At 46.1% G+C, this 25,081-nt stretch overlaps 1 protein-coding gene across 3 annotated transcripts; it reads left to right on the top strand.

The window, feature by feature from the left end:
• On the top strand, positions 1,925–24,817 carry TIGAR (TP53 induced glycolysis regulatory phosphatase). Of its 3 annotated transcripts, XR_002344132.1 has the most exons (7): positions 2,141–2,298; positions 11,144–11,181; positions 15,817–15,938; positions 18,239–18,316; positions 18,911–19,045; positions 21,792–21,902; positions 22,734–24,817. XR_002344132.1 is itself a non-coding variant. In XM_005655710.3 (6 exons), exons 1-6 carry the CDS (start codon positions 2,267–2,269, stop codon positions 23,160–23,162), a joined length of 810 nt encoding a protein of 269 aa, XP_005655767.1. In that variant the 5' UTR covers positions 1,925–2,266; the 3' UTR covers positions 23,163–24,817. The 3 variants fall into 3 exon arrangements, 2 of the variants coding, with proteins under 2 accessions (XP_005655767.1, XP_020948106.1); XM_005655710.3 differs by lacking the exon at positions 18,911–19,045 and having other exon boundaries at positions 1,925–2,298; XM_021092447.1 differs by lacking the exons at positions 15,817–15,938; positions 18,911–19,045 and having other exon boundaries at positions 2,283–2,298.

The following is a 25,081-nucleotide window of genomic DNA, read 5'->3' as shown; positions in this document are numbered from 1 at the left end:
AAGGCATATGTGATTTGATACATTGTTCACAAAAGTATATCAGTGGTTCCTTCTAGCTTCTATCTTAACAAAAGAGGTTTGGTTTTTTGTTTTGTTTTGTTTTGTTTTTTGTGGTTTTGCCATTTCTTGGGCCGCTCCCGTGGCATATGGAGATTCCCAGGCTAGGGGTCCAATCGCAGCTGTAGCCGCCGGCCTACACCAGAGCCACAGCAACACGGGATCCGAGCTGAGTCGGCAACCTACACCACAGCTCATGGCAACGCTGGATCCTTAACCCACTGAGCAAGGCCAGGGATCGAACCCGCAACCTCATGGGTCCTAGTTGGATTCTTTAACCATTGAGCCACAACGGAAACTCCTATCTTAACAAAGTTTAAATGCATTAACTCCTTGTTCATTTTATAAGCTGATGGGTAATCTCTGAACTGCTGAATGGATAATGCAGAATAATGTCCATTCTTTCAAAGATCCTCATTACTCAATTTTTTCCTGATTCTTAAAGTTCAAAAACAATGTTTTTATACATAGGTCTTAGTTAATTAAAAAATTAACATTGGAACTTTATAATTTTCTAAATTTCTCTGAAAAAAACCTCTCTCCTATTATGTTAGCTATTCCCTAGCCTGGGGACTTCCATTTGCCACCTGTGCAGCCCTAAAAAGAAAAAAACAAAATTTCTGATGCCGGAGATCCCCCTGCAGCACAGTGGGTTAAGTACCCAGCTGCAGTGGCTTGGGTCACTTCAGAGGCACAGGTTTGATCCTCAGCGCTGCCCAAAGGGTTTTAGGATTCAGCGTTGTCCCAGCTGTGGTGTAAGTTGCAGCTGGAACTTGGATTCAATCCCTGGCCTAAGAACTTCCATGTGCCACGAGTGTGGCAATTAAGAGAAAAAATTATTATGCTTGGGCTCCTCCCACAGTGGTTCTGATTTAATTTTTCTGGGCTGCAGCCTGTCATTCAGAAGAGCCTTGATGAATCCAGTAATACAGGCAGGTTTGAGAATCTCTGAAGTAGTCCTAGTCACTACTGACCAGCTGTGAACCTGGACACATTGCTTAGTTTCTCTCTAGGTTTGATTTCTCATCTAAGTAAAGATACCTTGTATATTTGAGTTGTTCTGAGGGCCAAATGTGATTACCCACAGGAAACCCTTTTGAATTCCTGGGCAGCAGTTAAGTTCTCTAAACTCATTTTCTCTTCCATAATTGGGTATTCAAGGAAACAAACGCATCGTCAAATATAAGAATACAGCAAAAATGCATGGAAGACAAGGTAAAGCTGACATTACCTATCCCTTTCATGGCTAGGTACTTTATCCCATTGTATCTTCTGTGTAAAGTAGGATGAGGAAGGTGAAGTAACTCTCTCATCGTTAAAAGAGAAAATTATTCACCAGATTCTCTTCAAAAAACAACGTGGAAGACGTTACTCCAGACTGTTGCGATGGGGTAGAGATGCTGAATTCAACTGTGAACACGACAGGAATCAATGGAGATTTGTAGTCAGGGGGCAGGTTGAGGCTCAGGATTGGAAAAATGACCCAGAGAAACTCGGTGAGATATTAAAGGCAGGAAGAGGAGCTTGAGACCAAGGAGAGGACTCTTTGGTAAAATCGGTGTCGGTAGGTAGGCAAAGCACTTGGCCTAGTCTAGACGAGGGCGCAAAAGGGCCAGACTAGATTCGCTCCCGGAGCGGGTCACTTCAGGAGTTGAGGGCCGAAGGCGGGTGGGTCTCAGCGCGTAGACCTTGCTGACTCTACACCTCCAGTGCCGAGGGCTAACACAAAATCTCGCAGGACCGAACGTGTCTGGCGCTGTACACCCACGAAACAAGACTGCTGGCTGCACTCCAGCCTCAAATCAGACCCACCCCAGATCCCAGCAGCAGCTCCCTTATCTGCACCGAGACTCCGCTACCTTGATTTGCCCAAGCACGACCCGCCTCCCCGCCCCTGGGGCGGGGCCTCACGCACCTGCCTCGCACCAATCACGGGCCGGCGCGCGGGAGCGCACGCGCCGGAGACCTGGACGGTGCCGCGCAGCGCAACACTCTCAGCGACCTGCCGGCCTCCCACAGTCCTGATTGGCCATCCGGGAGTGACGTAACGGCCTCCTCGGCCTATAGCAACGGAGCCGACTGGCGGCGGGGTGCGGAAGCGGTGGCGTGGTGGGCGCAGTGCCGGTCTGCGGCGCTGGTGCCGGGTAAGGGGTGCGGGCTGCGGGGTGCAGATGCGGAAGTTGCTTCGCTTCTTGCCGGCTTCGGAGGAATGACGCGCTTCGCTCTGACCTTGGTCCGGCAGTGAGTATGGCTGGCGGGGGCTGCTCTCTCCCTTCTGCGGACTGTTGCGGGCTGGGCGGGGGGACCGAGGATCTGCCACACTGTCCCGCCCTGTCCTTCAGGCTTACTATCCACCCCCGCCCCCGCCCCAGGCTCGGCTTGACCTGGCGGTTTTCTAGGTGTTTCCGCTGAGTTACTTTCTGGGCCCTCCAGCCCCAGCGACGTCTAGCGGGACGCCGGGTGTCAGATGTCACCCTGTTAGATAAGGACTGAGAAGTCTGTAGGGGTGAGTGGTCAAGGTCACCCGCCACCCGGTGGCAGCTGAAGCGGAAGAGACAGCCCTGTGCCAGCGCTTCCCTGGCCCTGTGTTGGCCCCAGCCTGTCCCCTTAAGGTCTGCAGAGGGGCTGGTGCAGGCTGATGTTGCTTTGCGCCCGCCCCGTCTTGTCCCCTCAGTCCCCTTGGCTCGCGTCTGAGTTTCATTTCTAACCCGCAGAGCTGACGTAGCTGGGAGAGGGCTGGGGAGGGCCATGCCCTGGTGTCGGCGGCCTGCATCACCCCGAACAAATACTTTTATCATAACGTTACATGGAGCTAGATGCCGAGATATCTTCACGTCTCTTCCTTTTTCCTTCTCAATGCTTATTTGCCCAGTGTTAACAGAAAGTGAAATTCAGGGTGGTCAGGAGCACATGCAAGATAGACATGGGTTAAGATTCTGGGCTCCAGCTAGGAGCCTTGTAACCTGGGCTTCCTTTAACCGGCTTAATCTTTACGACCTCAGTTTTCTGATGTTTAAAATGGGGGTAGTGATAGGGCCCACTTTCCTGGGTTAGCGTGACGATTAAATGGCAGAAAGGTAAAGTGAATAGCATAATGGAGGAGGAGAAATATATCGGAGATGAAATAACTTTTATTTCTGAAGGGAGGGCTCTAGTACAAATGCACTTAATCCTCTAATAGGTATGTGTGGTTTAATGGAAGCAGCATTCTGAGTGGGTACTTTGTGTCAGAGGACTGGGTTGCAGGTAATAAGATTCCATCTTTGACTTCGTGGAGCTTGCAGGGAACATCAGTATGGCCTGACCTTGTCCGAACGACTTAAGCTGTTGTCTTTTTTGTCCTCTTCTTCCTTACAGAAAGATAACCTTGGCAATCATTTGAGTTGTCCCTTTAGGATTTTAATGTCTGAACTAGAAATCAAGCTCCCACCCCCATCCCTTTCAATTTTATAGAATGCTTTATGACCATGGAACTAGAACCTTGATTCCTCTAATGTAGTAGCAAAATTGGAACTAGAACCTTGATTTCTCTAATGGTAGAGCATTTTCTGGATGCTTTGGCGCAGTGCCTGACATAGAATTGAAGCGCAGAAGTCATAGAAAATCTGGCTAAACTATTCCTTGGGAAACAAGATGATTCCTGTTTGGATTCTTAACAGACAATAGTTATATGAATGTGGATTTTGTCTCCTCCCTGCTTCTTAAAAAGGGCTTGATTTTTATTTATCTTTTTGGCCGCGCCCTTGGCATGTGGAAGTTCCCAGGCCAGGGATCGAACCTGCACCACAGCAGCTACCTGAGCTGCTGCAATGACAATGCAGGCTCTTTAACCCGCTGCGTCGCAAGGAACTCCAAAAAGGGCTTGATTTTTTAAACCCGGTTCCACATAAAAATCCTAGGATGAATTAATTTAAAAATAAGTCTTAAGAAAGACTGCTTCTCTCTTTTTAAAATTTTTATTAAAGTACATTTGATTTACAACGTAGTACCAATTTCTGCTGTAAAGACTGTCTCACTTTGCAGGTGAGGACACAGTCATGGAGGGCATGTGACTTAAAGTCACATGACAAGTTAGGGAGGCGTTTTTTTTTTTTTTTTTTTTTTTTTTTTGTCTTTTTGCTATTTCTTTGGGCCGCTCCCACAGCATATGGAGGTTCCTAGGCTAGGGGTCAAATCGGAGCTATAGCCACTGGCCTACGCCAGAGCCATAGCAACGCGGCATCCGAGCCGCGTCTGCAACCTACACCACAGCTCACGGCAACGCCGGATCGTTAACCCACTGAGCAAGGGCAGGGACCAAACCCGCAACCTCATGGTTCCTAGTCAGATTCGTTAACCACTGAGCCACGACAGGAACTCCGGGAGGCGGGATTTAAACTACTCTTGACTACCTGCTCTTTTGTCTCCTGCTTTGTAGAGGTAAAATCTAGAGTCTGTAGGTTGCTTGAATATCACCAGCCATTTTAGAGGCTACTTTTTATTTCCCCTAATATAATTGTGAAGAGTGATAAGAATTTACTTTGTTCTGTTTTTTCCATGGGAAAGTACAGAGAAAGTGTTGAATTAATTGATAGGGCCATGCTTCAGAGTTTCAGAGCTAAAGATTGATGGTCCTTTCGGGAAAAGAAACAACTTCAAATTGGATTGATAATCAGCAGAGTTAAATATAATGACTCTATTGGAATCAGCAAGATTGAATCATGTAGCACAATATTGGGAATTTACTTTGAGTTTTCTATTACCTGATGCTGTCAAATGCTTTGAAACTCAGAGCATGATCAGTATTTTTTTTTTTTTTTTTTTTTTGCTTTTTAGGGCCGTACCCAAGGCATATGGAAGTTCCCAGGTTAGTGGTCAGCCACAGCAACGCCAGATCCAAGCCGCGTCTGCGACCTACACCACAGCTCATGGCAACACCAGATCCTTAACCCACTGAGCAAGGCCAGGGGTAGAACCCGTGCCCTCATGGTTACTAGTCAGATTTGTTTCTGCTGCGCCACGACGGGAACTCCTATCTGTATTTTCAAATGAATTAATCGGCATGGAGGAATTAGGATAAAGCCCTCGTGAATCACGAACACTGATTAAATATCAGGTGCATACACTCCATTTCCATGAATACCAAAGTGTGTCTGTTCTGAAGACTTGCCCCAGATGTATACTGATATCCCACGTTTTGTCTCTGGTGGCGAAATGAGTACCCGTCTGTTGAATTTCAATTCCTCAAAAGGGCGTGTTTGGGAAATGAAGCTTTCTATATGATTTCTAAAGACATTTCATAGGCTACAAAGCAGAACTGACCACATAAAATGTCTTTTTAAGTGAAGAGCAGCGTGATCATCTGCAAAACAAATGGTGCATATTTGTGGGCCTATAAATGGCCGGTCATGAGACTCGACTTCTTGGCATAAGCGTTTGGATTCTTACAGAGTCGGGTGTCTGACTTGGAAGTGGATCACACTGCCGATTTTGAAAACGAGTGGTGGTACTCCTGACCCCTTCAAACTATGTTCCTCTGACCATTCCACTTCCCCCACCTTCCCTGCCGCTGCTACAAGCCAGGCTTTGGCCAAGGAAGCAGATGGATAGTAAACCTATTGTAGCCACCTCCTTTTCCTTCTCACTCCCGAAAGAGATGTACTTTATTATTTTTTTATTTTTTTTGGTCTTTTGTCTTTTTGTTGTTGTTGCTATTTCTTGGGCCGCTCCCGCGGCATATGGAGGTTCCCAGGCTAGGGGTCGAATCGGAGCTGGAGCTGCCAGCCTACGCCAGAGCCACAGCAACGCAGGATCCGAGCCGCGTCTGCAACCTACACCACAGATCACGGCAACGCCGGATCCTTTAACCCACTGAGCAAGGGCAGGGACCGAACCCGCAACCTCATGGTTCCTAGTCGGATTCGTTAACCACTGCGCCACGACGGGAACTCCGAGATGTACTTTAAACAGTCGCTTCCAAGATTTATACAGACCTCTTGATAAAGCTGATAAAAGCTGTAAAACTAAATATTTATGTATCTTCTTGGGAGAAAATTCGATTTCTAGATTTCTGCTCTATAATATTTATAAAGTGATTCAAAAGCAAAAAAAAAAAAAAAAAATGCCCAGCAGAACACCAGCGATGGTGAATAATGCAGCAGTGTTTGCTGTAGTCTCTACTGACTTACAGCAAAATCTTTTTACTGTATTATAACTATTTTTTTCTCCGTTTGCTGAAACTGGTTAGATGGTTGGGGCAGTACGGTTGCAAATTATTAAAGTAGTGGGATTCCATTTTTTATAGGATGACAGTTTGATGATGTTTTATTCTGAATCCTTTATCAAATCAGCTGTTAGGATTAAATTCTTGAGCTACCTTTCCGGTGAGCATACCAAAAGTTCTCATCTCTGCTGAATTTGTGTGATTCGTAAAGACCTGGTCTGGCATGGTTATTAAATCTCTTCTGACCCTTGGCATTAGTTTTATAAAATGAGTGAGAGAGCTTGTGATCCATCCACATAAAGTGGGGAAAACCTTTTGAGGATCCTGTATAACAGTAAATATGGAATTGGGGCAGGGGAGACATTCTTTGAACTCTGCTGGAAGCTGGAATTGATTCCAGAGCCACTGTCTAAAGAGGATGTCCCTTGGACTTAAGTACAGTCCTTTCATTCTTGGTGTCAGCAAGATTCTGAGTCTGAAACTGGAAGTGGATCCAGGGTTGGGGACCTGTTTTCATATTAGAAGTACCACCTTCCCCATCATTGCCCTGGATGCTTTATCCATCTGAACGGCAGAGCTTAATCTCCTCTTTTGTGTCCATTTTATATGATTTAAATGGATTTTGGAGTATAAGACATCTTTTATATTGATATTCACTTCCAGAATGATAATACTGGCAAATCTGTAGCAAGTTGTTCTGAGTAATTTATTTGTCATATTTTGTGTGTGTGTGGCTGCACTCGTGGCATGCAGAAGTTCCCAGGCCAGGGATTGAACCCGCGCCACAACAGTGACAATGCCAAATGCACAACCACTAGGCCACCAGAGAACTCCTTGTCATATGTTTTTTGAGCCAGCGCGTCCACATGCTTAGACATCAGAACAGTTCTCTGAAGTCTTCTGTCCCCTCACCCCGCAGGTGGCCACAGGGATATGTCTCCTGTGAGTCCTCGCAGCGTCTCTGTGCAGATCAAATGTTTATCCTTGTTTCTCACCTTTCTAAAAAGCTAGCAGTCTTTGTATATCACTTTGTACTTTGCTTTTTCTGCTGAATGTCCTGGTGACCTTTCCGTATCTTTACATAAATCATTCTCCTTCCAGGGGACTCAGGTGCATAGATTTCCATTAGGTAGATATCGCATCGCACTGCTTGTTAAAATAACCAGTTCCTGTTATGGGCATTTAGGTTATTTGCCATCTTTTGATGTTAGAATTTTACTATAGCATGTATTTTTTTAAATAGAGAAGAATGCAGGCATTCCTAGTAATAGGGCTGCTGGATCAAAGGGTAAACAGACTTGTCTCTCTTTTTTCTTTTTTTGGCTGTGCCCATGGCATGCACAGAAGCCCCTGGGGCAGGGATTGAATCCAGGCCACAGCAGTGGCAGCTCCAGGTCCTTAACCTTCTGAGCCACCAGGGAACTCCCCAAACGTGTCATTTTGATAGGTAATTCCAAACGACTCTCCATCTGCAGAGTACATACACTGAGGTTCTTTCATCTCCCAGAAACTTCTCCAGGTACCAGGCAGATAAGGGTGATGCAGTCTCTGACCGTGCCTTGAAGGAACTGCGGCCAGGATAGACCCACAACTACAAAAGTTAACTGGCAGTTACCTGGCAGTAGTGCCACGTAAAGTGGGAGCACAGAACCAGGGTATTTAAATGGGGTGGATAGGCAGGGAATGGGAGGGAAGCCTGCCTCAAGGAACTGGCTGGCTGTGTTGGGTCTTCAGGAATGAGAACGATTTGGCCAGGTCCAGCAGTCTGTTTTCCTAAGCACCTCCCCCCACCCCCTCCCACCCCGCCCAGGGGGATTCAAGTTTGAGAACCTGAGTCCTAGGTGGGGTTGACGGATAGCTGGTTTTGTAAACAAGGGTGGAATTTCTAGGACGAGACCCAGGTTTGTGATTCTGACTCGAAGGTCTGATGGTATTCCTGTCTGGATCTGTGTGAATCAATCCCACATGAGAATGTTTTCTTTTACTTATTTATTTTTTATTTTTTGCTTTTTAGGGCCGCACCCATGGCACATGGAGGTTCCCAGGCTAGGGATCACATTGGAGCTACAGCTGTCAGCCTACGCCACAGCCACAGCAATGCCAGATCCGAGCTGCGTCTGTGACCTACACCACAGCTCAGGGCGACGCCAGATCCTTAAGCCACTGAGCGAGGCCAGGGATCGAACCTGCAACCTCATGGTTCCTAATCAGATTCTTTTCTACTGCACCACAGTGGGAACTCTGAGAATGTTTTCTTTTTAAACTAGTGCTTCACTTGAAAACAAAGCAGGAGGGAAGTAATCAGGGAAATACAAATAAAATCAAAGCGAGGTAGACTGTTCAGGTGCCAGATTGGCACAAATTGAAAACTCTTACTAAGTGATGGTGAGGATGTGGAACCCTGCAGAGTGGTGGTGGTGGTGGTGGTGGTGGTGGTTTAACCACATTGGCATAAGCATAGTGTGTTTGCAAATGCTGTGGCCCAGCCGTTCTAGTGCTAGGTATAGATCACTAGGCAGGGGTCAGCAGACCTTTCGTTCAAGGGCAGGAGAATAAATCATTTCAGCTTTGCAGGCCATAAGGTCTGTCTGAACTGCTCGATTCCACCATTATAGGGTGAAAATAATCGAAAACATTGCGTACTCGTGGGTGTGACGGCATTCCAGTAAAACTTGGTTTGCACAAAGAGTTGATTCCCATCTATGAGTGGATCCCAAACAAGAGCACACATCAGCATCACTTGGTGGGTTTACGAACGCAGACTGCCGGGCCCCCACCGTGCAGTTCCTGATTCAAAGTGTCTGTGGCGGTGGGGCCCGAGACTTTGCACTTCCAGCAAGTTTCCAGGCCATGCCGGTGCTGCCAGGCCAGGGACCAGCCTTTGAGTACCACTGCCCTGGAGAGTCAGCTGCACTCTGTACAAACATCTGCATGGCCGTGTAGCCCCAAACCGGAAACAATCTAAGTGTCTGTCAACACTGGACATGGAATACACTGCAGTAAATTCTTCCAGTGGAGTTTACACAGTAGTGAGAATGCAATTACAGCCTCTCTCAGCAGCGTTAGTGTATCTCCCAAAAGGTTGAACACAAGAAGCAACACACCAAAAACTGCATATAGCAAGAAGCAATTCATTATAAGATTCAACAACAGGCAAACTAAACCTATGCTGCACCTGGGCAGGAAAACTGTGGGGAAAGGCAAACGCTTGAGCAGGCACATGTCCTGGCAGGGGGTCCCCTGGGGAGTGGGGGACATTGTGATAGACAGGGACAGGGTCCAGGAGGCTGGCTCAGTGTTTAACTTGGGTGGTGTTACGTGTCTGCTGGCTTTATCATTATGCTACTTATATTGTTTATTTCACAATTTTAAAACACTAAAAATGCATCGAATTAACTCTTTGGCATGTGTATAGTCTGTCCAAAAATGACTTAAAAATACAACTACCGAGTGCTTCCTAAACACCTGGCAGTGTTCTAAATGCTTTACTCTCCGTTATCCTGGGACTCCCGTGAGGCAGGGACTATCATTATCCCCATTTTACAGACAAGGAAACTGAGGCATCGAGTGTCACACAGCTGCTAAGTGTACAGCCAGAGCAGTTTTGTTCCTGAGCCAGATAGATGCAGGGAGGTTTCCTTTCAAGGACTGTCACCTCTCCCAGGCATGGAAGGGTGTACATGTGGGCTGTAGACATTTGATTCCAAAAGAGGAGATAAATGGATCCAAAGGAGCCTGTGGAGTATTTGCACCCACCATTTCCACTTCTCTGTCTGCTGTCCCCACAGCACAAGCCAGCTCCTTCCTTCTGAGCCACCGGTCTTGTGCATCTTTGTGTCCAGTGCCCGACCCTGTGCTCAGCACAGAAAAAGAGCTGAGAGTCGGGTTAAGGACCCTGCGTTGTTACTGCCCCGGTTCAGGTACCTACTATAGCGCCCGATCAGTCCCTGGCCCTGCAGCTTCTGAGAGTGTGGCCACAAAATAAACAAATGAAAAACATTTTAAATAAAATTACCTGTTGAAAAAAAAAGCTCAGAAATTTCTGGGGGATTCTCCCAGACCACCTCCTGTGCTCTTTACTGTCCATGTGCTCTATTGTCCAGCCTGGTCCCCATGCTCCCTTCCTCCACTTTCCCTCTCCAGCCCCAGGTTAGTTGTCACGTGACAGTTTCCCATCCTGTCACTCCGGGTTGCTTCAGAACGGGTTTGGTTTTGTAACGTCCCAGCGAGGTCTGCGGATGGTTCCTTGCCAAGTGGAGCCTGGAGCCGCTTGAGCAGCCGCGGTGGGGGCGGGAGCGGGGGCGGGGGACCTTCGGAGGCAGGGCGGGGCTTGCGGGCTGTGCGCTCCGCCCCTTCAGCCCAGCAACTGATGGACCCGGTGTCTGTTTTGGTCCGGATGCCTGTGAACGCTGTTTTGGACAACATATTTAAGAGGATTATTTAACCAAAATATTTATTTATACCTATATATTTATTTATATTTATGTATTTTTTGGCTGCACCTGGCACGTGGAAATTCCCAGGCCAGGTTCGCACGTGTCCCATGGCATCAACCCGTACAGTGACAACACCGGATCCTTAACCTGCTGAGCCACTAGGGAACTCCCTGTACATAGACTTTTAAAATAGTGTTCGCTGCCTTCAGTTCACTCAAGATTGATGTATACATTTTAATTTGGGGCAGTTTGAAATGTTTAGCTCATCCACTAGGTACATAGAGTAGACATTTGCAGATGTTAGTTTAGAATGCCTTTCACTTCTGCAGGTGAGATGCTGAAGTATGTACAAGGTTCGCATGCTACATTTCATCGCTGATTTTTTTTTTCTCATTTCAAAAATAACCTAATTTGGTAATAAAGGCTTTCCCTCCCCCCTCTATTTCAGTGGAGAAACGAGACTTAACAAGGAGAAGATACTTCAAGGTTGGTATTCTCTTTTTTTTTTTTTTAGCTTTCTCCGCTAGTGTTAATGTGAGATGCCAGGTAATGGGATCTGGGGAAGGGGGGAGGGTGGACGGGGGCAGCTCTGGTCTGTGAACTGGGATTACAGAATTAAAGCATCATAGTCACAGGAATATGACTGGAGCAGATGGTAACCAAGAAGCCTAAGTCTCTGAAGTGAACTGGGGTAAAGGAGGGTGCCCCACGCTGTTTGGGGGCAGCTTCAAAGCAGCCCAGTCAGCTGGAGAAAGAGTTATATTGGGTCTAGTTGTCTTAAACTGTGTCTGCCAGAGTTTTAAATGATGTCCCATTTGGGAGCAGAACTTTACTGGCGGGTGTTAATGGTATTTTTCTGCTAAGATAGCTATATTATTTTTAGTAGTACCACAGAAATGGTTTAAAAGGAGAATTCCTGTTCTCACATGGGGATTGTTACTTTATTCTGAACAGTCTTCCCTCCCTTGTTCTGTTCATTTGGGTTCAGATCTTTTAATCTCCCTGTGATCCATCTGGTCTGGCTTTTAAAGCATATCTGGGGTGAGCTTTCAGCTAGACATGCTATTTCTGTGCTCTGATTATACAAGCATTTTATATTTTGGGGTTAGGGACATCTGGGTTTTGCAGAAACTGCTTTTTATACCCCATGAGTCTGACGTCTGACTCCCTCTCCTGGAAACTAGGCTGATAATTAATCGCACCCCCCCGCACACACAGCTTTGTCCGTGAGCCCTGCTCTTTCATCTCATTTCACAGTAGAACATGAATAAAAATTTTTGAGTTCACACCTGTCTTTCAGGTTTGTTTTGTGTTCTTTTCCTAACTTTGGAAAGTTACTGCCTCCCTTTTTTTTTTTTTTTTTTTTTTTTTTTTTTTAAGCATTCAAGCCTTATCTATTTGAAGGACCCTTTTTGTTCCACACTTCCAGTTTTTTGTTTGTTTTTTAGGGAATTTTCAATTGTTATGTAACTCTCAATTCTCAGCTTTTCTTTTCTTTTTTAGTTTAGGAATACATGTACTTTTATTGGAGTGTGGCTGACTTACAGTGTACACACCTACAGTTTTGATTTGCAGTAACCTCATGAGTATTCAGCACTGGGTATCTTAAATTTCCTTTGCAGTTTCTTCATTGACCCATGAGTTATTTAGAACTGTTTGTAAATTTCCAAACGAGTGGGCTTTTTGATTTTTGTTCTTCATCTTTCGTGATTGACTTCCAGTGATTGCTTTGTGTACTGGCAATATGGTTTATTTGATAATACATCTGAAGCTGGTGAGCATGATCAGTTTTTATAAGTCTACCACTGTATGCTTAAGAAAAATCTATGTTTTCTGTTGCTGGGTTTGGAGTTATATGTCAAACAATTAAGCTTGATTCTGGGGTTCAAATGCTCTGTACTGTATTAATTTTGTAAATTTACTCACTTGCCTGTATGACCTAAGTGTCAGTGAATGAGTGAGGTGTGTCGAATTACCCACTGTGATGGCCAGCTCATCCTTTAATGCCTGAAATTTTCTCAGCTTGTGCTTGGTGTTCTCCTTATATGGAGTTAGACACTATTTTATTAGGCACATTCATTTAAAAGTTGCTCTATCTCCTTGGTGAATTGGAACATTGATTATTTATAGCGATCTTCACAATTCTTACTAAGACTTTGTCAGAAAGTCCTGCGTTTCTGAGAGTGATATGGCTGCGCATTTCTTTGGGGTTGGAATTTGCCTGACGTAGAATTTTCCATCCCTTTCAACCTTGCTGTGTACTGATGTCCTGCATGTTACCTTGTGAATGGTAAGTAGCTGGGTTCTTAAAAAAAAAAAAAAAAATTAGACTCTTTCTGTTAACTGCTGAGAGCGATCTGTCCACGATGACTCTGGTTTCTGGTGTGTTGGTTGGACTTTGCCTTTGCAGTTCTTTTCTTCTTCTGGTCATTTCCTTCTCACTCATCTTTACTTTTTTTTTTTTCTTTTTTTGTCTTTTTTTGTCTTTTTGCCATTTCTTGGGCCACTCCCGTGGCATATGGAGCTTCCCAGGCTAGGGGTCTAATTGGAGCTGTAGCTGCCAGCCTACATCAGAGCCACAGCAATGTGGGATCCGAGCCGCATCTGCGACCTACACCACAGCTCACGGCAACACTGGATCCTTAACCCACTGAGCAAGGGCAGGGATCGAACCTGCAACCTCATGGTTCCTAGTTGGATTCATTAACCACTGCGCCACGACGGGAACTCCCATCTTTACTTCTTAAGTGTCTGCTTTTCTTTTTCTTTTTCTTATTTGACCCACTGTTAGCTTTTTTTTTTTTTTCTTCTTAGGGCTGCACCTGCAGCATATGCAGGTTCCCAAGCTAGGGGTTGAATTGGAGCTGTAGTTCTAGGCCTACACCACAGCCACAGCAACGCAGGATCCAAGCCTTGTCTGAGACCTACACCACAGCTCACGGTACCGCTGGATCCTTAACCCAGTGAGGGAGGCCAGAGATCAAACCTGGGTCCTCATGGATGCTAGTCAGATTCATTTCCGCTGAGCCATGATGGGAACTCCCTTACTGGCTTTGAAATAAGCCATTTCTATTCTTTTAATGGTTGCCTTTGAGTTTTTATCATTCATGCATAATAAAGTATAAGATTAATACTCCCCCCAAAAATACAAAGTACCTGCTATTATTTAGTGTCTCAGTCCTTAAACCACCTGACACAGGCATTATCTAATTTGTTACTTAGGTGGTGTTCCTTTAGATTTACATCTCTCTTTGCCAGTTTCTTTGTTTTTGTTTTTTTGTTTGTTTTGTTTTGTTTTGTTTTGTCTTTTTGCCTTTTCTAGGGCTGCTCCCACGACATGTGGAGGTTCCCAGGCTAGGGGTCTAATCAGAGCTATAGCCACCGGCCTACACCAGAGCCACAGCAACGCTGGATCCTTAACCCACTGCACAAGGCCAGGGATCAAACCCGCAACCTCATGGTTCCTAGTCGGATTCGTTAACCACTGCGCCACAATGGGAACTCCCTCTATTTGCCAGTTTCTCTCATCATTTCTTTCATGTCTCAGTCCTGTGTTCCTGAAGCATCTTTTTTGAAAAGCCCTCTCAAGTAAATCAGTTGGTGGCAAAGATAGCTTCAACCCACTCTATTCCAGACAATTCTGTTTTTATGCTTGTCAATCATTTTTTGTCTGGACCGTTCTAGACTGATGGTTCTCTTGGCTCTTGGAAGCTGTTACTCTGCTGTTTTGTTTGGCTTCTGTTCCTGTTCAGCAGTCTTCTCAGCCACATGCTGTCCCATGCTGGGTAGTCTTTCACTGTAACTGCTTTTAAAGTCTTTTTATTTCATTTTGATATTCTGCGGTTTCTCTTACTAAATCTAGGAGGTTTGGGTTTGTTTGTTTGTTTTAATAATCCATCCTTCTTGGTGTACATCATGCTTCCTTTATCTGTAGTTTTATGTCTTCCCTCGTTACTGTTCTCCATTTCCTGCTTCCTGTTCTTCTCTGCTGTCTCTTCCGGGATTCCTGGTAGACGTGCTTAGGAATCCTCATCTTTTCTCTGTGTCCCTCACACATCTGAGACCTGCTCCATCTCCTCGTGTCTGTGCCCGGGAGCAGCTTCCGTCCTGCCTTTGGGTTCATTGAGCGTCTCAGAAAGCTGACTCTCCCGTAAACCACTGAGGGATTTTCTTTCCTCCTTAGCAATTCCATTTTCATGGACTCTGGTTCTATTGGAAAGCCGTCTGGTTGTTTCTGATGGCTTCTGATTGTTGCTCATTTTTGTGGTCCTTGTGTCTGTTGGCTGATATCCAGGTCCCAAGTATTAGTGGTTCCACATCTGTTACGTGCTGTTTCTGCTGACTCTCATTCACAGTGGGTTATTTTCCATCATGCCCGGTCATTGATGGAGCTGTTATTCGCTCCGGCGTAGGAGAAGACTTGTCATAGAGAATGATGTGCAGTATCGAACGTTCCTGAATTTGAGCAATGGAGATAAAGAAGGAAAGCTTCTTAGGTGATGCTCTGACCCAATTGCAGCAGCTGAACTCAGGACATAAGGTTGGAAACAGCGTTAGTAAAACACTCTGGTGAAGGGATGGGCAAGTGTGAAGGGGAGAGCTTGGGACAGTCTTGTCACCCTCATTCCCGCCAGACAGACATTTTTCTGGGAGACAGAACACCTGAGCCAGTAAGGGTCGTAGCTTCGTTTTGCTTGCTTTCAGTTCTCTGAGAAGTTGCACCCAAGGAAATCTTTTATGTTTATTTTTACCTTTTTTGCTTTTTAGGGTCACACCTGTGGCACATGAAGGTTCCCAGGCTAGGGTTCCAGTTGGAGCTACAGCTGCCAGCCTACAGCACAGTCATAGCAACGCAGGATCTGAATCTTGTCTGTGACCTACACCACAGCTCACAGCAACACTGGATCCTTAACCCACTGATCGAGGCCAGGGATCGAACCCACAACCTCCTGGTTCCTAAATGGACTCATTTCTGCTGCGCCACAAGGGGAACTCTGGAACTCTTTTAATGAAATACAGATAAATGCTGCTTATGTTCTCTTAGGTGAGATTTTCATTTACATCCCATGTGTGCACACACGCGTGTACTTGATGATACTGTTCCTTCTCTTAATACTGCAGGACAAGGAATAGATGAGCCTCTTTCAGAAACTGGATTTAAGCAGGCAGCTGCTGCTGGTGTATTTCTTAATAACGTGAAATTTACTCACGTTTTCTCCAGTGACCTCACGAGGACAAAGCAGGTGAGTCTTGCATCAAGGTTGATACGGATGAGTCCAAAGGCTCAATAGCTGTAACCTTGAAAAATTTGCCACCAGAGTCTGTTGGGGATTAAATTGCCCACAGACATCACACGCAACCCTCTTCTCCCCACCCACAGAACTATTTTCCTTTCATTTTACTGTCGTGCTTGATTTTATTTTGGTAATTTAAAAATTAAGAGTATCTTGGGGGAAACATCTAACAGAACACCTATAAAAAGGCAAAGAAGGAGTTCCCGTCGTGGCGCAGTGGTTAACGAATCCGACTAGGAACCATGAGGTTGCGGGTTCGATCCCTGCCCTTGCTCAGTGGGTTAACGATCCGGCGTTGCTGTGAGCTGTGGTGTAGGTTGCAGACGCAGCTCGGATCCCGCGTTGCTGTGGCTCTGGCGTAGGCCGGTGGCTACAGCTCCGATTCAACCCCTAGCCTGGGAACCTCCATATGCCGCGGGAGCGGCCCAAGAAATAGCAACAACAAAAGACAAAAAAAAAAAAAAGCAAAAAAAAAAAGGCAAAGAAGGTGTCCTGAGCACCAGTGGAAGGACCGCAGAGATGTAACCAATGAGACGTCAGGTATTAGAATCCCGATGCAGTTTAAAGAGCAACTGTTACTATAAAGAAATAAAAGGCGTGTGAAATATCTTTAGGGAACACGTTCCTATAAAAATGATCCTAGAGATTTTAAAAAGAACCAAATCAACTCCTAAAAGCTCAGCAGAAAGAGACTTGTGACCGCCTTGAGGGAATAACAGGGTTGGAATGTCGTCCCCCACAGCTCTGATTTGACCCCTAGCCCGGGAACCTCCATATGCCGAGGAGGTTTTGCTATTTTGAGATCCTAAAATAGCAAAAAAAAAAAAAGAAAAAAGGCAAAAGAGTTCCCATCATGGCTCAGTGATTAATTAACCCGACTAGCATACATGAGGACATGGGTTCGAACCCTGGCGTCACTCAGTGGGTTAAGGATCTGGAGTTGCCGTGAGCTGTGGTGTAGGTTGCAGACGCTGCTTGGATCTGATGTGTCTGTGCCTGTGGTGTAGGCCAGCAGCTACAGCTCCAATTCGACTCCTACCCTGGGAACTTCGGTATACCATGGGTTTGACCCTAAAAAGGCAAAAAAAAAAAAAAAAAAAAAGCAAAAGATTTGAACCAAGCACTTAGCACCTTACCAAGCAAGATACGTAGAAAGCCAGTACACCCATGAGAAGGTGCTCAGCATAGTTGATCGTGACAGAAACACAAAGTCACTGGGAGATACCATTCCACTGTGTGCATGGCTAAAATATGGAAGTTTAAAGGATATGGAACAACTAGAATTCAGACATTGCTGGTGAGAATGTACAATGGAAGAACTACTTTGGAAAACAGTGGGAGAGCTGCACATAGGCTGACAATATAATCCAGCAATTTCAGTCCCAGAGATGTATCCACGAGAAGTAAGAGCATGTGTCCACCTGAAGACCTGTACAGAACTGTGTACTGGCAGCTTTATTTGTAACACGCAGAGAGTAGAAACAGCCCATGTGTTGAGCAGTAGGTGAGTCGATAAATGAACATGGTATATCCACACATCGTTGCTAGAGCCCAGCATTAGACTATCAACAAATGTGTCAGTTCCACAGACCTTGGTTCTCAGGTGTTGTGGGGGCTGGTCTTCCGTGCAGTGGCGGGGGTGTCTGGTGTGGAGCTCAGATCCCTCCCGCTCTGGGAGAGGCAGACCTTGCCACCCCTCCTCCTTGCAGATTGCTGGGGCCGGGGTGTGGGGTCTCCTTGCCAAGCCCTCCTCTGCTCCTTCTGTCCATCATGGTGCTGTCCTTTTACCCTTCATTGAGGAGACTGTTCACCCAGTTTTCAGATCCCTTTCCAAGGGCACTATTCCACATGTGGTTACAGATTTGTTGTGTCCACGGGAGGAGGTGAGTTCAGGGTCTTCCTATGCCACCAAAAAAAAAAAAAAAAAAAAAAAAAAAAGGCAAAAGATTTGAACCAAGCACTGAAGCCTCACAAATGATTTTTTTTTTTTATGGCTGCACCCGCAGCATATGGAAGTTCCCAGGCCAGGGGTCAAATCCAAGTCACAGCTGTGACCTATGTCATAGTAGTGGCAATGCCAGATCCTGCCCCAGGCTGGGGATCAAACCTTTGCCTCTGCAGGGACCCGAGCCACTGCAGTCAGATTCTTAACCCAACAGCTGAGCCACAGTGGGAACTCCAAGGATGATTTTTTTTCTTTCTTTTTTTTTTTTTTATAAGAAAAGAAATAGTTGTCTTTTGATTTGCAGACCGTGCATGGGATTTTGGAGAAGAACAAATTCTGCAAAGATCTGACGGTAAAATATGACTCCAGACTTCGAGAAAGGGTAAGGAACTTACCTGCATATTGTTGTTTTTACCGTAAATAATCAATACACCACCTCGATTTTTCCCATGGCTAGGAATTGGATGCCTTCCTAGTAGGGATATGACATGAGCTAGTATGTTAAGAACCTACCCTGTGGCAGTCACTGTTACTTACTCTTATAAATAGTGTCTTATTCAGTTATTCAAATCATAGCAGACAGGCAGGCATCTTCAGTTATAAAAACAAGATACACTTGTGAGAACTTAGTACAGAGCAGTTTTAAAGTAACGGTGAAAAGTTCTCTCCCCAGCCTCCCAATCTGACTCCTTAATTGTCAGCATGAAAAGAATTTTTTATGCCCAGCTTATGTACCAGAAATGAATCTTCCTGAAGCTGTGATTCAGCTAAAACCATCCAGCAGTTTCAGATCTGAGATTGGACCCCAAGTCTCCCCCTGCTACAGCCTTTTTGGGTTACTCTGTCGTACTGACGTGTAAGCTGGTTACTGTCCTGCCAGCCTGGGATTCCCAGTACACCTGGAGAGAACGGTAACAGAATGGCTAGAGCATCTTTGAAGAACTGCTTTTCCTAATGTGCGTGTGTTCTCTGTTAGCGTTCAGCATCTAGACCAGCGCTCCAGCATAAATGCTCCTTGGAAAAGCTCACTCTGTGCCCAGGAACCAGTGCTTGAATGTTGTGAAAGAAAAATACTCTGAGTTGGGAAACGCTGGACGGGGCATGTCATGAGGTAGTCAGAGGAAGCGTTGTCGTGGGCAGGGCGTCCCTTCTTCACCTGTGCTCTCCCCCTGAGTAGTTTCATCCTCTCCTGTGATTTCAGCCCGTGGGCTCTTCCTTGAGCTGCACGCTCACTTATCAAGCTGCCTGGACTTAGCTGCCCCGTGGCTGCTTCTAGCCCGTGCATTGCACTGTCTTCTCTCTGTGGCCTCTGCTCCGCCTGGTTGCCAAAGCCATTCCTCCTTGGCTCTGCACTATCTCTCTCATGCCACACATGTGTCAGCCGTCTTGTCAGCTCGACTTCTGAGTGGCTCCTGAGTTCTTCATTTCCCCATGGGCCTGCTGCTACCCTCCCACTGCAGCTCGGTGCTCTGTCACCTGGGTCATGGGACAGTGATCCTCCTCTCTCTGTCCTGCACCCCCTTTTCCAGTCTAATCTGCATGCTGCAGCCAGAGTAGTCTTTGCAAATTTTGGTTGCCACACCTGCCCCTGTATCAGACAGTTCACGACTTCTCTTTCACCTTCCAGAGCTGTTGTAACTCTGACCCGCCTCTTGAGAGCTATGGGGTCTGTTGTGTTGCCTCCTTCCTTTTCACTTGCATTTAATGCCCAGACTTAGCAATCACATTGGCAAGTGTTGGCACACATTGGCATGGTGCTCACCACATTCCACCCCTTCCCTGAAGCTACAGGTTTGTTAATACAAGACCCGATGCTGTGAAGATTTAAAACCCTCATTTTCTCAACCCCCAATTTACACAGGCAGAAGCCAAGGCACACAGAGGTCAAGTCCATGCCCAGAGTCACAGCACTCCTTCGTACCAGAGTTCAGGTTGAGGCCTCTGGGCCTGGTGCCCATGCTCCGGACCGCTGGTTGTGTGCTTCTTACGGATCTTCCCCAAGTTGCCTAACACCTCTGTGTTCTGTCCTCATTGAATTTCCACATCTATGCTCCACTCTGCTGGGAATGCTTGCTCCTCAAGCCTGGCCAGCTTCCACTCACCCGAGGCTGTGGCCCTCTGTGACTTCCCGAGTCCAGGCCAGACATCTCCGCCAGATCTGCCCGTCTCTGGTCCTTCCCTCCATCACGGAACTCTTCCACTTGCATTTTGGTTGGTACCCCCGCCAGGGGCGGTCTCAGCAAGGGGGAGCCATTTGTCACTCTCGTCCTCTCCTCCAAACATGCTCCAGCATAGCTTTTGGAATGTTTAACAGCTGGGTGTTTCCATTCCTGGGAAAACAAACTAAGAGATGGTTTTTAATGGCCTTCTTCGTACTAGAGATTGCTCCAGATGTAGTCAAGGGTGTAAGAAAATTAAAAGTATTTGTGGCGGGGGGGATACAATCACCATTTCTACCGCCCGCAAACACTGAACATTTTGGCATGTGTGTGCTCCTGACTTTTTCATGTTTATTTGCTTTTTTTTTAAATCTGTCTGTCTACCTATCTGATTATGTATATATCTTTCTAAATGTAATCCTACTATATGCATTGTTTGTTTTTTGGTTTGTTTGTTTGTATTTTGTCTTTTTGCCATTTCTTGGGCCGCTCTTGCGGCATATGGAGGTTCCCAGGCTAGGGCTCTAATCGGAGCTGTAGCCACCGGCCTACGCCAGAGCCATAGCAACGTGGGATCTGAGCCGTGTCTGCAACCTACACCACCAAGGATCTGCAACGCCGGATCCTTAACCCACTGAGCAAGGCCAGGGATCGAACCCACAACCTCATGGTTCCAAGTCAGATTCCTCAACCACTGCACCACGACGGGAACTCCTGTATGCATTGTTTTTAACCAGATTTTCTCACTTGCTGTCATTCAGGCCCATAAGTGCACATGAGTATGATCATATAATTAATGACACTGTGTTATTCTGATATATTGATAATTGCATCATTTATTTAACCAAGATCTAATTTAGGATATCTAGGTTGTGACTAGATTTTTCCATTGATGTAGATAATGTTGAAATAAATATCTTTGTAGATAATCTTCGTACACATATCTAAAACATTTACTGGAAATGGAATTGTTCAGTATGTACTTTCTGAAAGGCTTTTGTGTATATTGCTAAATTTCCTTCCAGAAAAGATGTGCCAGTACTCTCATGAATGGTCTAGGAGAGTTTTTCTCCCATCAGCACTGAGCATTAGTGGTCTCTTTGGTCTTCCGATTTAATAACCTAAGAAAGGTGCCATTTTCACTTTTCATACTATGGATTCCTCTTTCGTCTTGTTTTGTTTTACTTTTTAAGGCCGCACTTGTGGCACATGGAAGTTCCCAGGCTAGGGGTCTAATTGGAGCTTAGCTGCTGGCCTACACCACAGCCGTAGCAACTCAGGATCCGAGCCACATCTGTGACCTACAGCACAGCTCACGGCAACGGCGGATCCTTAATCCACTGAGCAGGGCCAGGGAGCAAACCCACATCCTCATGGATTCTAGTCAGGTTCTTTAACTGCTGAGCCACAAAGGGAACTCCTATGGATTCCTAATAAGGTAGAATTCTCATGTTTCTTGGTGGTCCTCTGTGACTTGTGTGTCCTTTGCTAAGCCTCAATTTTTATCAACCTAAAGAAGCTGATGAGCTTTGAAGTCACATGGATCTGGGTTTGAATTTTCTTAGCAGAGCTGTGAGAAAGTCAGCGGAAGGAAACTGAGTTATCCCCAGGATGATTGTTCTGCATTTGCTGTACACACGTACTTGTTGTTGTATTGCACATCCCTTTGAGGCACTTTTGTCTGTTGGATCATTGCAGAAATACGGGGTTGCGGAAGGCAAGCCTCTCAGTGAGCTAAGGGCCATGGCCAAAGCCGCTGGGGAGGAGGGGGCCATGTTCACACCGCCGGGAGGAGAGACCTTGGACCAGGTACGTAGCCCAGGAAAGCCACCATGTGCATGAGCTTGCGAGTGGCAGAGTAGCTGCATTCTGACTTGTGGACGTGAGATGGTTCTGTTTAGCTAAGCAGTTTGAAAGTTGTTGGGGAGTTTCCATTGGGGCACAGTGGGAACGAATCTGACTAGGATTCATGAGGTCGTGGGTTCAATCCCTGGCCTCGCTCAGTGGGCTAAGGATACGGCGTTGCCGTGGGCTGTGGTGTACGTCACAGTCACAGCTTGAATCCTGTGTTGCTGTGGCTGTCGTGTAGGCCGGCAGCTATAGCTCCCATTAGACCCTGGCCTGGGAACCTCCATATGCCATGGGTATGGCCCTAAAAAGCAAAAAAAAAAAGTTGTTTGGTTCACAAAACAACTCTGCACGATATCATTCCCCCCCCCGCCCCAGCTGTCTTGTCTTCCTTGTTTATTAACTTGGCGTCATTAGTGATAATGGTTTTGGGGAAATGGTTATTAGGTGGTCCTGTTAAGAAAGCCCCCTGAACAGGGTGCAGGAGCTTCAGCAGAGGCAGGGGAGTCAGTGAAGCAGGAGTGCTGCTCAAGAGGAGGCCGGGCAAGACCTCGCCCAGCGGCGAGGCTGGCGCGCCTCTCCTGCCCCTGCAGCTGTAAGTGACACCGTGGCCCTGCCTTCGAGTGTTCTTGCTTTTGAGTCTTATTGGTGACACCCCCCCCTTTTAATTTGAGTTTCATTTGCTTCTATGATACTCATGATGATGCAGATACAAATCTATTATGTATATATTTGTGTCTTAAACGGTCATTCACGTCACTTTATTTCATCTTTCTCCCCCTCTCCCGATAGGTGAAAATGCGTGGAAAAGACTTTTTTGAATTTCTTTGCCAGCTGATCCTGAAAGAAGCAGGTCAAAATGAACAGTGTTCCCAAGAAGCTCCAAGCAACTGTCTGGAAGCATCTTTGGCAGAGATCTTTCCTTTAGGGAAAAACTGTGCCTCCACGTTTAATTCAGACGGCGCCGCTCTAGGCTTAGCGGCCAGTGTCTTAGTCGTGAGTCACGGCGCCTACATGAGAAACCTGTTGGGCTATTTTCTGACCGACCTCAAGTGCTCCTTGCCAGCGACTCTGAGTCGGTCCGAACTCACATCCGTCAGCCCCAACACAGGGATGAGTGTCTTCATCGTAAACTGCGAGAAAGGAGAAGGGAAACCAACCGCCCAGTGTGTGTGCGCGCATCTACAGGATCATCTGACCCGGGCGACCGCAACTCACTAACCTTAAATCTGCATCAAAACCTAAAACTTGTGGAGCGTCTGAGGGACTGCCTTGGACTTTGTTTCCTTCCGCTGCATCTCTGGATTGTAAAGGGATCAAGGGACTCAATACTGCAACTTGGGGGATTAATAACCCCATTACTATGCTGTCTTTCCTTTTTTTTTTTTTGGCTTTTTTAGGGCCACACCCGTGGCATATGGAAGTTCCCAGGCTAGGGGTCACATCGGAGCTGGCCTACACCACAGCCAAAGCCACGCCAGATCCAGGCCACGTCTGAGACTTACACTGCAGCACATGGCAACGCCGGATCCTCAACCCACTGAGTGAGGCCAGGGATTGAAGCCATGTCCTCATGGAAACTAGTCAGGTTCATTACTGATGAGCCGTGACGGGAACTCCTTTTCCCTTTTTTTAATGTCAGTACTTTTCTTTAAGGTCTAGCCTACTTTATTGGCTCTTGATAAGATACTGTATGTTTTGTACTCTCTCAGCCAGTGCCTGGAAGAGGGAACTATTTTAAGTCCTACTCTGTATTTATGTGACAGTGCATTCTATTTGAAAAGTCCTTTAAATGAGAAATGCCTGCCGTCATAGTTTATGTAAAAGCAGACACTAAACATTTGATGTAGAAATCAGCTGTTGGCATTATTTGCTTTGGAGGCTTTAAGGTATGGATGGATGCGGCCTGTGGTTCCAGAATTGTCTCCTGAGGAAACAGCCTCTGATGATAAAACTTTAAGAAGGAACCTCTGAGCAGAAGAGAGAAGAGCAGATCTTTCTCATCCAGCAAGTAAGCGTCAGAATTGAGTTGGAGGAAGGTGCTGGAGACAGTAAACAGTTGCTCCGTACTTGTGCTTCACAGTCGTACAGAACAAATGGGGGGCTTCACTGAAAACTGCAGCTGTGCTGTCATAACCACAACTGTGGCGTTTTTTGTGACGGTACAGATGAGCTTACCTCTCTTTTCCACCAGATGGCGCTGGAGAAAAGGGATTTGGGTTCACTTAATACTGTTTGGGAGACCGGTCCCTCTTGCGTCCTCATCTACATGGAGAACGTGTTTTCCGTGCCTTTTGCTTTTCCATTATGTTGATGAGTGCGTGAGTCTCAGCTTACACGAAGCTGTCAGTTAAGGCTTAAATCACGTGCAGTCAAAATCTACCTTGAATCTCATTTAAATCACCTATCGAGTCCAGGCTTATGCTGGCCTCAGCATGTCCAGGGCCACCAGATTTCCTGCCAGCATTGGAGCGGAGCCCGTGGCTGGGAGCAGAGGAAGTTGGCTGCAGATGGAAATTTGCAGAGTAACCGAAAAAGGACAAATAAGAAATGTGCACATCTCCACTGTCCAGAAGGAATAACTACCCCCTCCTTTTTTTTTTTTTTAAGAAATAACACATTGAGCTGTAAGTGAAGTTCCTTTAAGCAGTTGTCGCTGTCCTGTTTCCTCCTGTCCCTGCAGAGGTGACAAGCACAGCATGTCTGTACATTCCTGCATCCTTCAAGTTCTAAAAACATCCATAAATATCAGCACGCTCTCTGTATTCTGTATTTTCACTTAATATATCTTGGGGCTCTATATGGGTATGTATAGATCCAGTTACTTGTAACCACTGTATTCTGCAGAATAAATACAGCATATTTTGTTTCTCTAATTTTTTTTTTTTTTTTTTCTTTTTAGGTCCACACCTGCGGCACATGGAGGTTCCCAGGCTAGGAGTCGAATCGGAGCTACAGCTGCTGGCCTACACCACAGCCACAGCAACGCCAGATCCTTAACCCATTAAGCAAGGCCAGGGACTGAACCCGCAACTTCATGGTTCCTAGTCGGATTCGTTTCCACTGCACCACGATGGGGACTCCTGTTTCTCTATTCTTCTATTAGCAGACATTTCAGTGTAGTCAGTGTTTTCTTATAG

This window comes from Sus scrofa, chromosome 5 (assembly GCF_000003025.6).
Source record: "Sus scrofa isolate TJ Tabasco breed Duroc chromosome 5, Sscrofa11.1, whole genome shotgun sequence".
NCBI classification, from domain to species: domain Eukaryota; kingdom Metazoa; phylum Chordata; class Mammalia; order Artiodactyla; family Suidae; genus Sus; species Sus scrofa.
This window is presented reverse-complemented; position numbering and strand designations above follow the sequence as displayed.

Excerpts from the sequence above, each read along its gene's own strand:
- TIGAR (XM_005655710.3), top strand. The coding sequence starts at position 2,267 with ATGACGCGCTTCGCTCTGACCTTGGTCCGGCA. Across the intron at positions 11,182-15,816 it reads CAAGGAGAAGATACTTCAAG|GACAAGGAATAGATGAGCCT; the intron begins GTTGGTATTCTC and ends TTAATACTGCAG. Across the intron at positions 15,939-18,238 it reads ACCTCACGAGGACAAAGCAG|ACCGTGCATGGGATTTTGGA; the intron begins GTGAGTCTTGCA and ends TTTGATTTGCAG.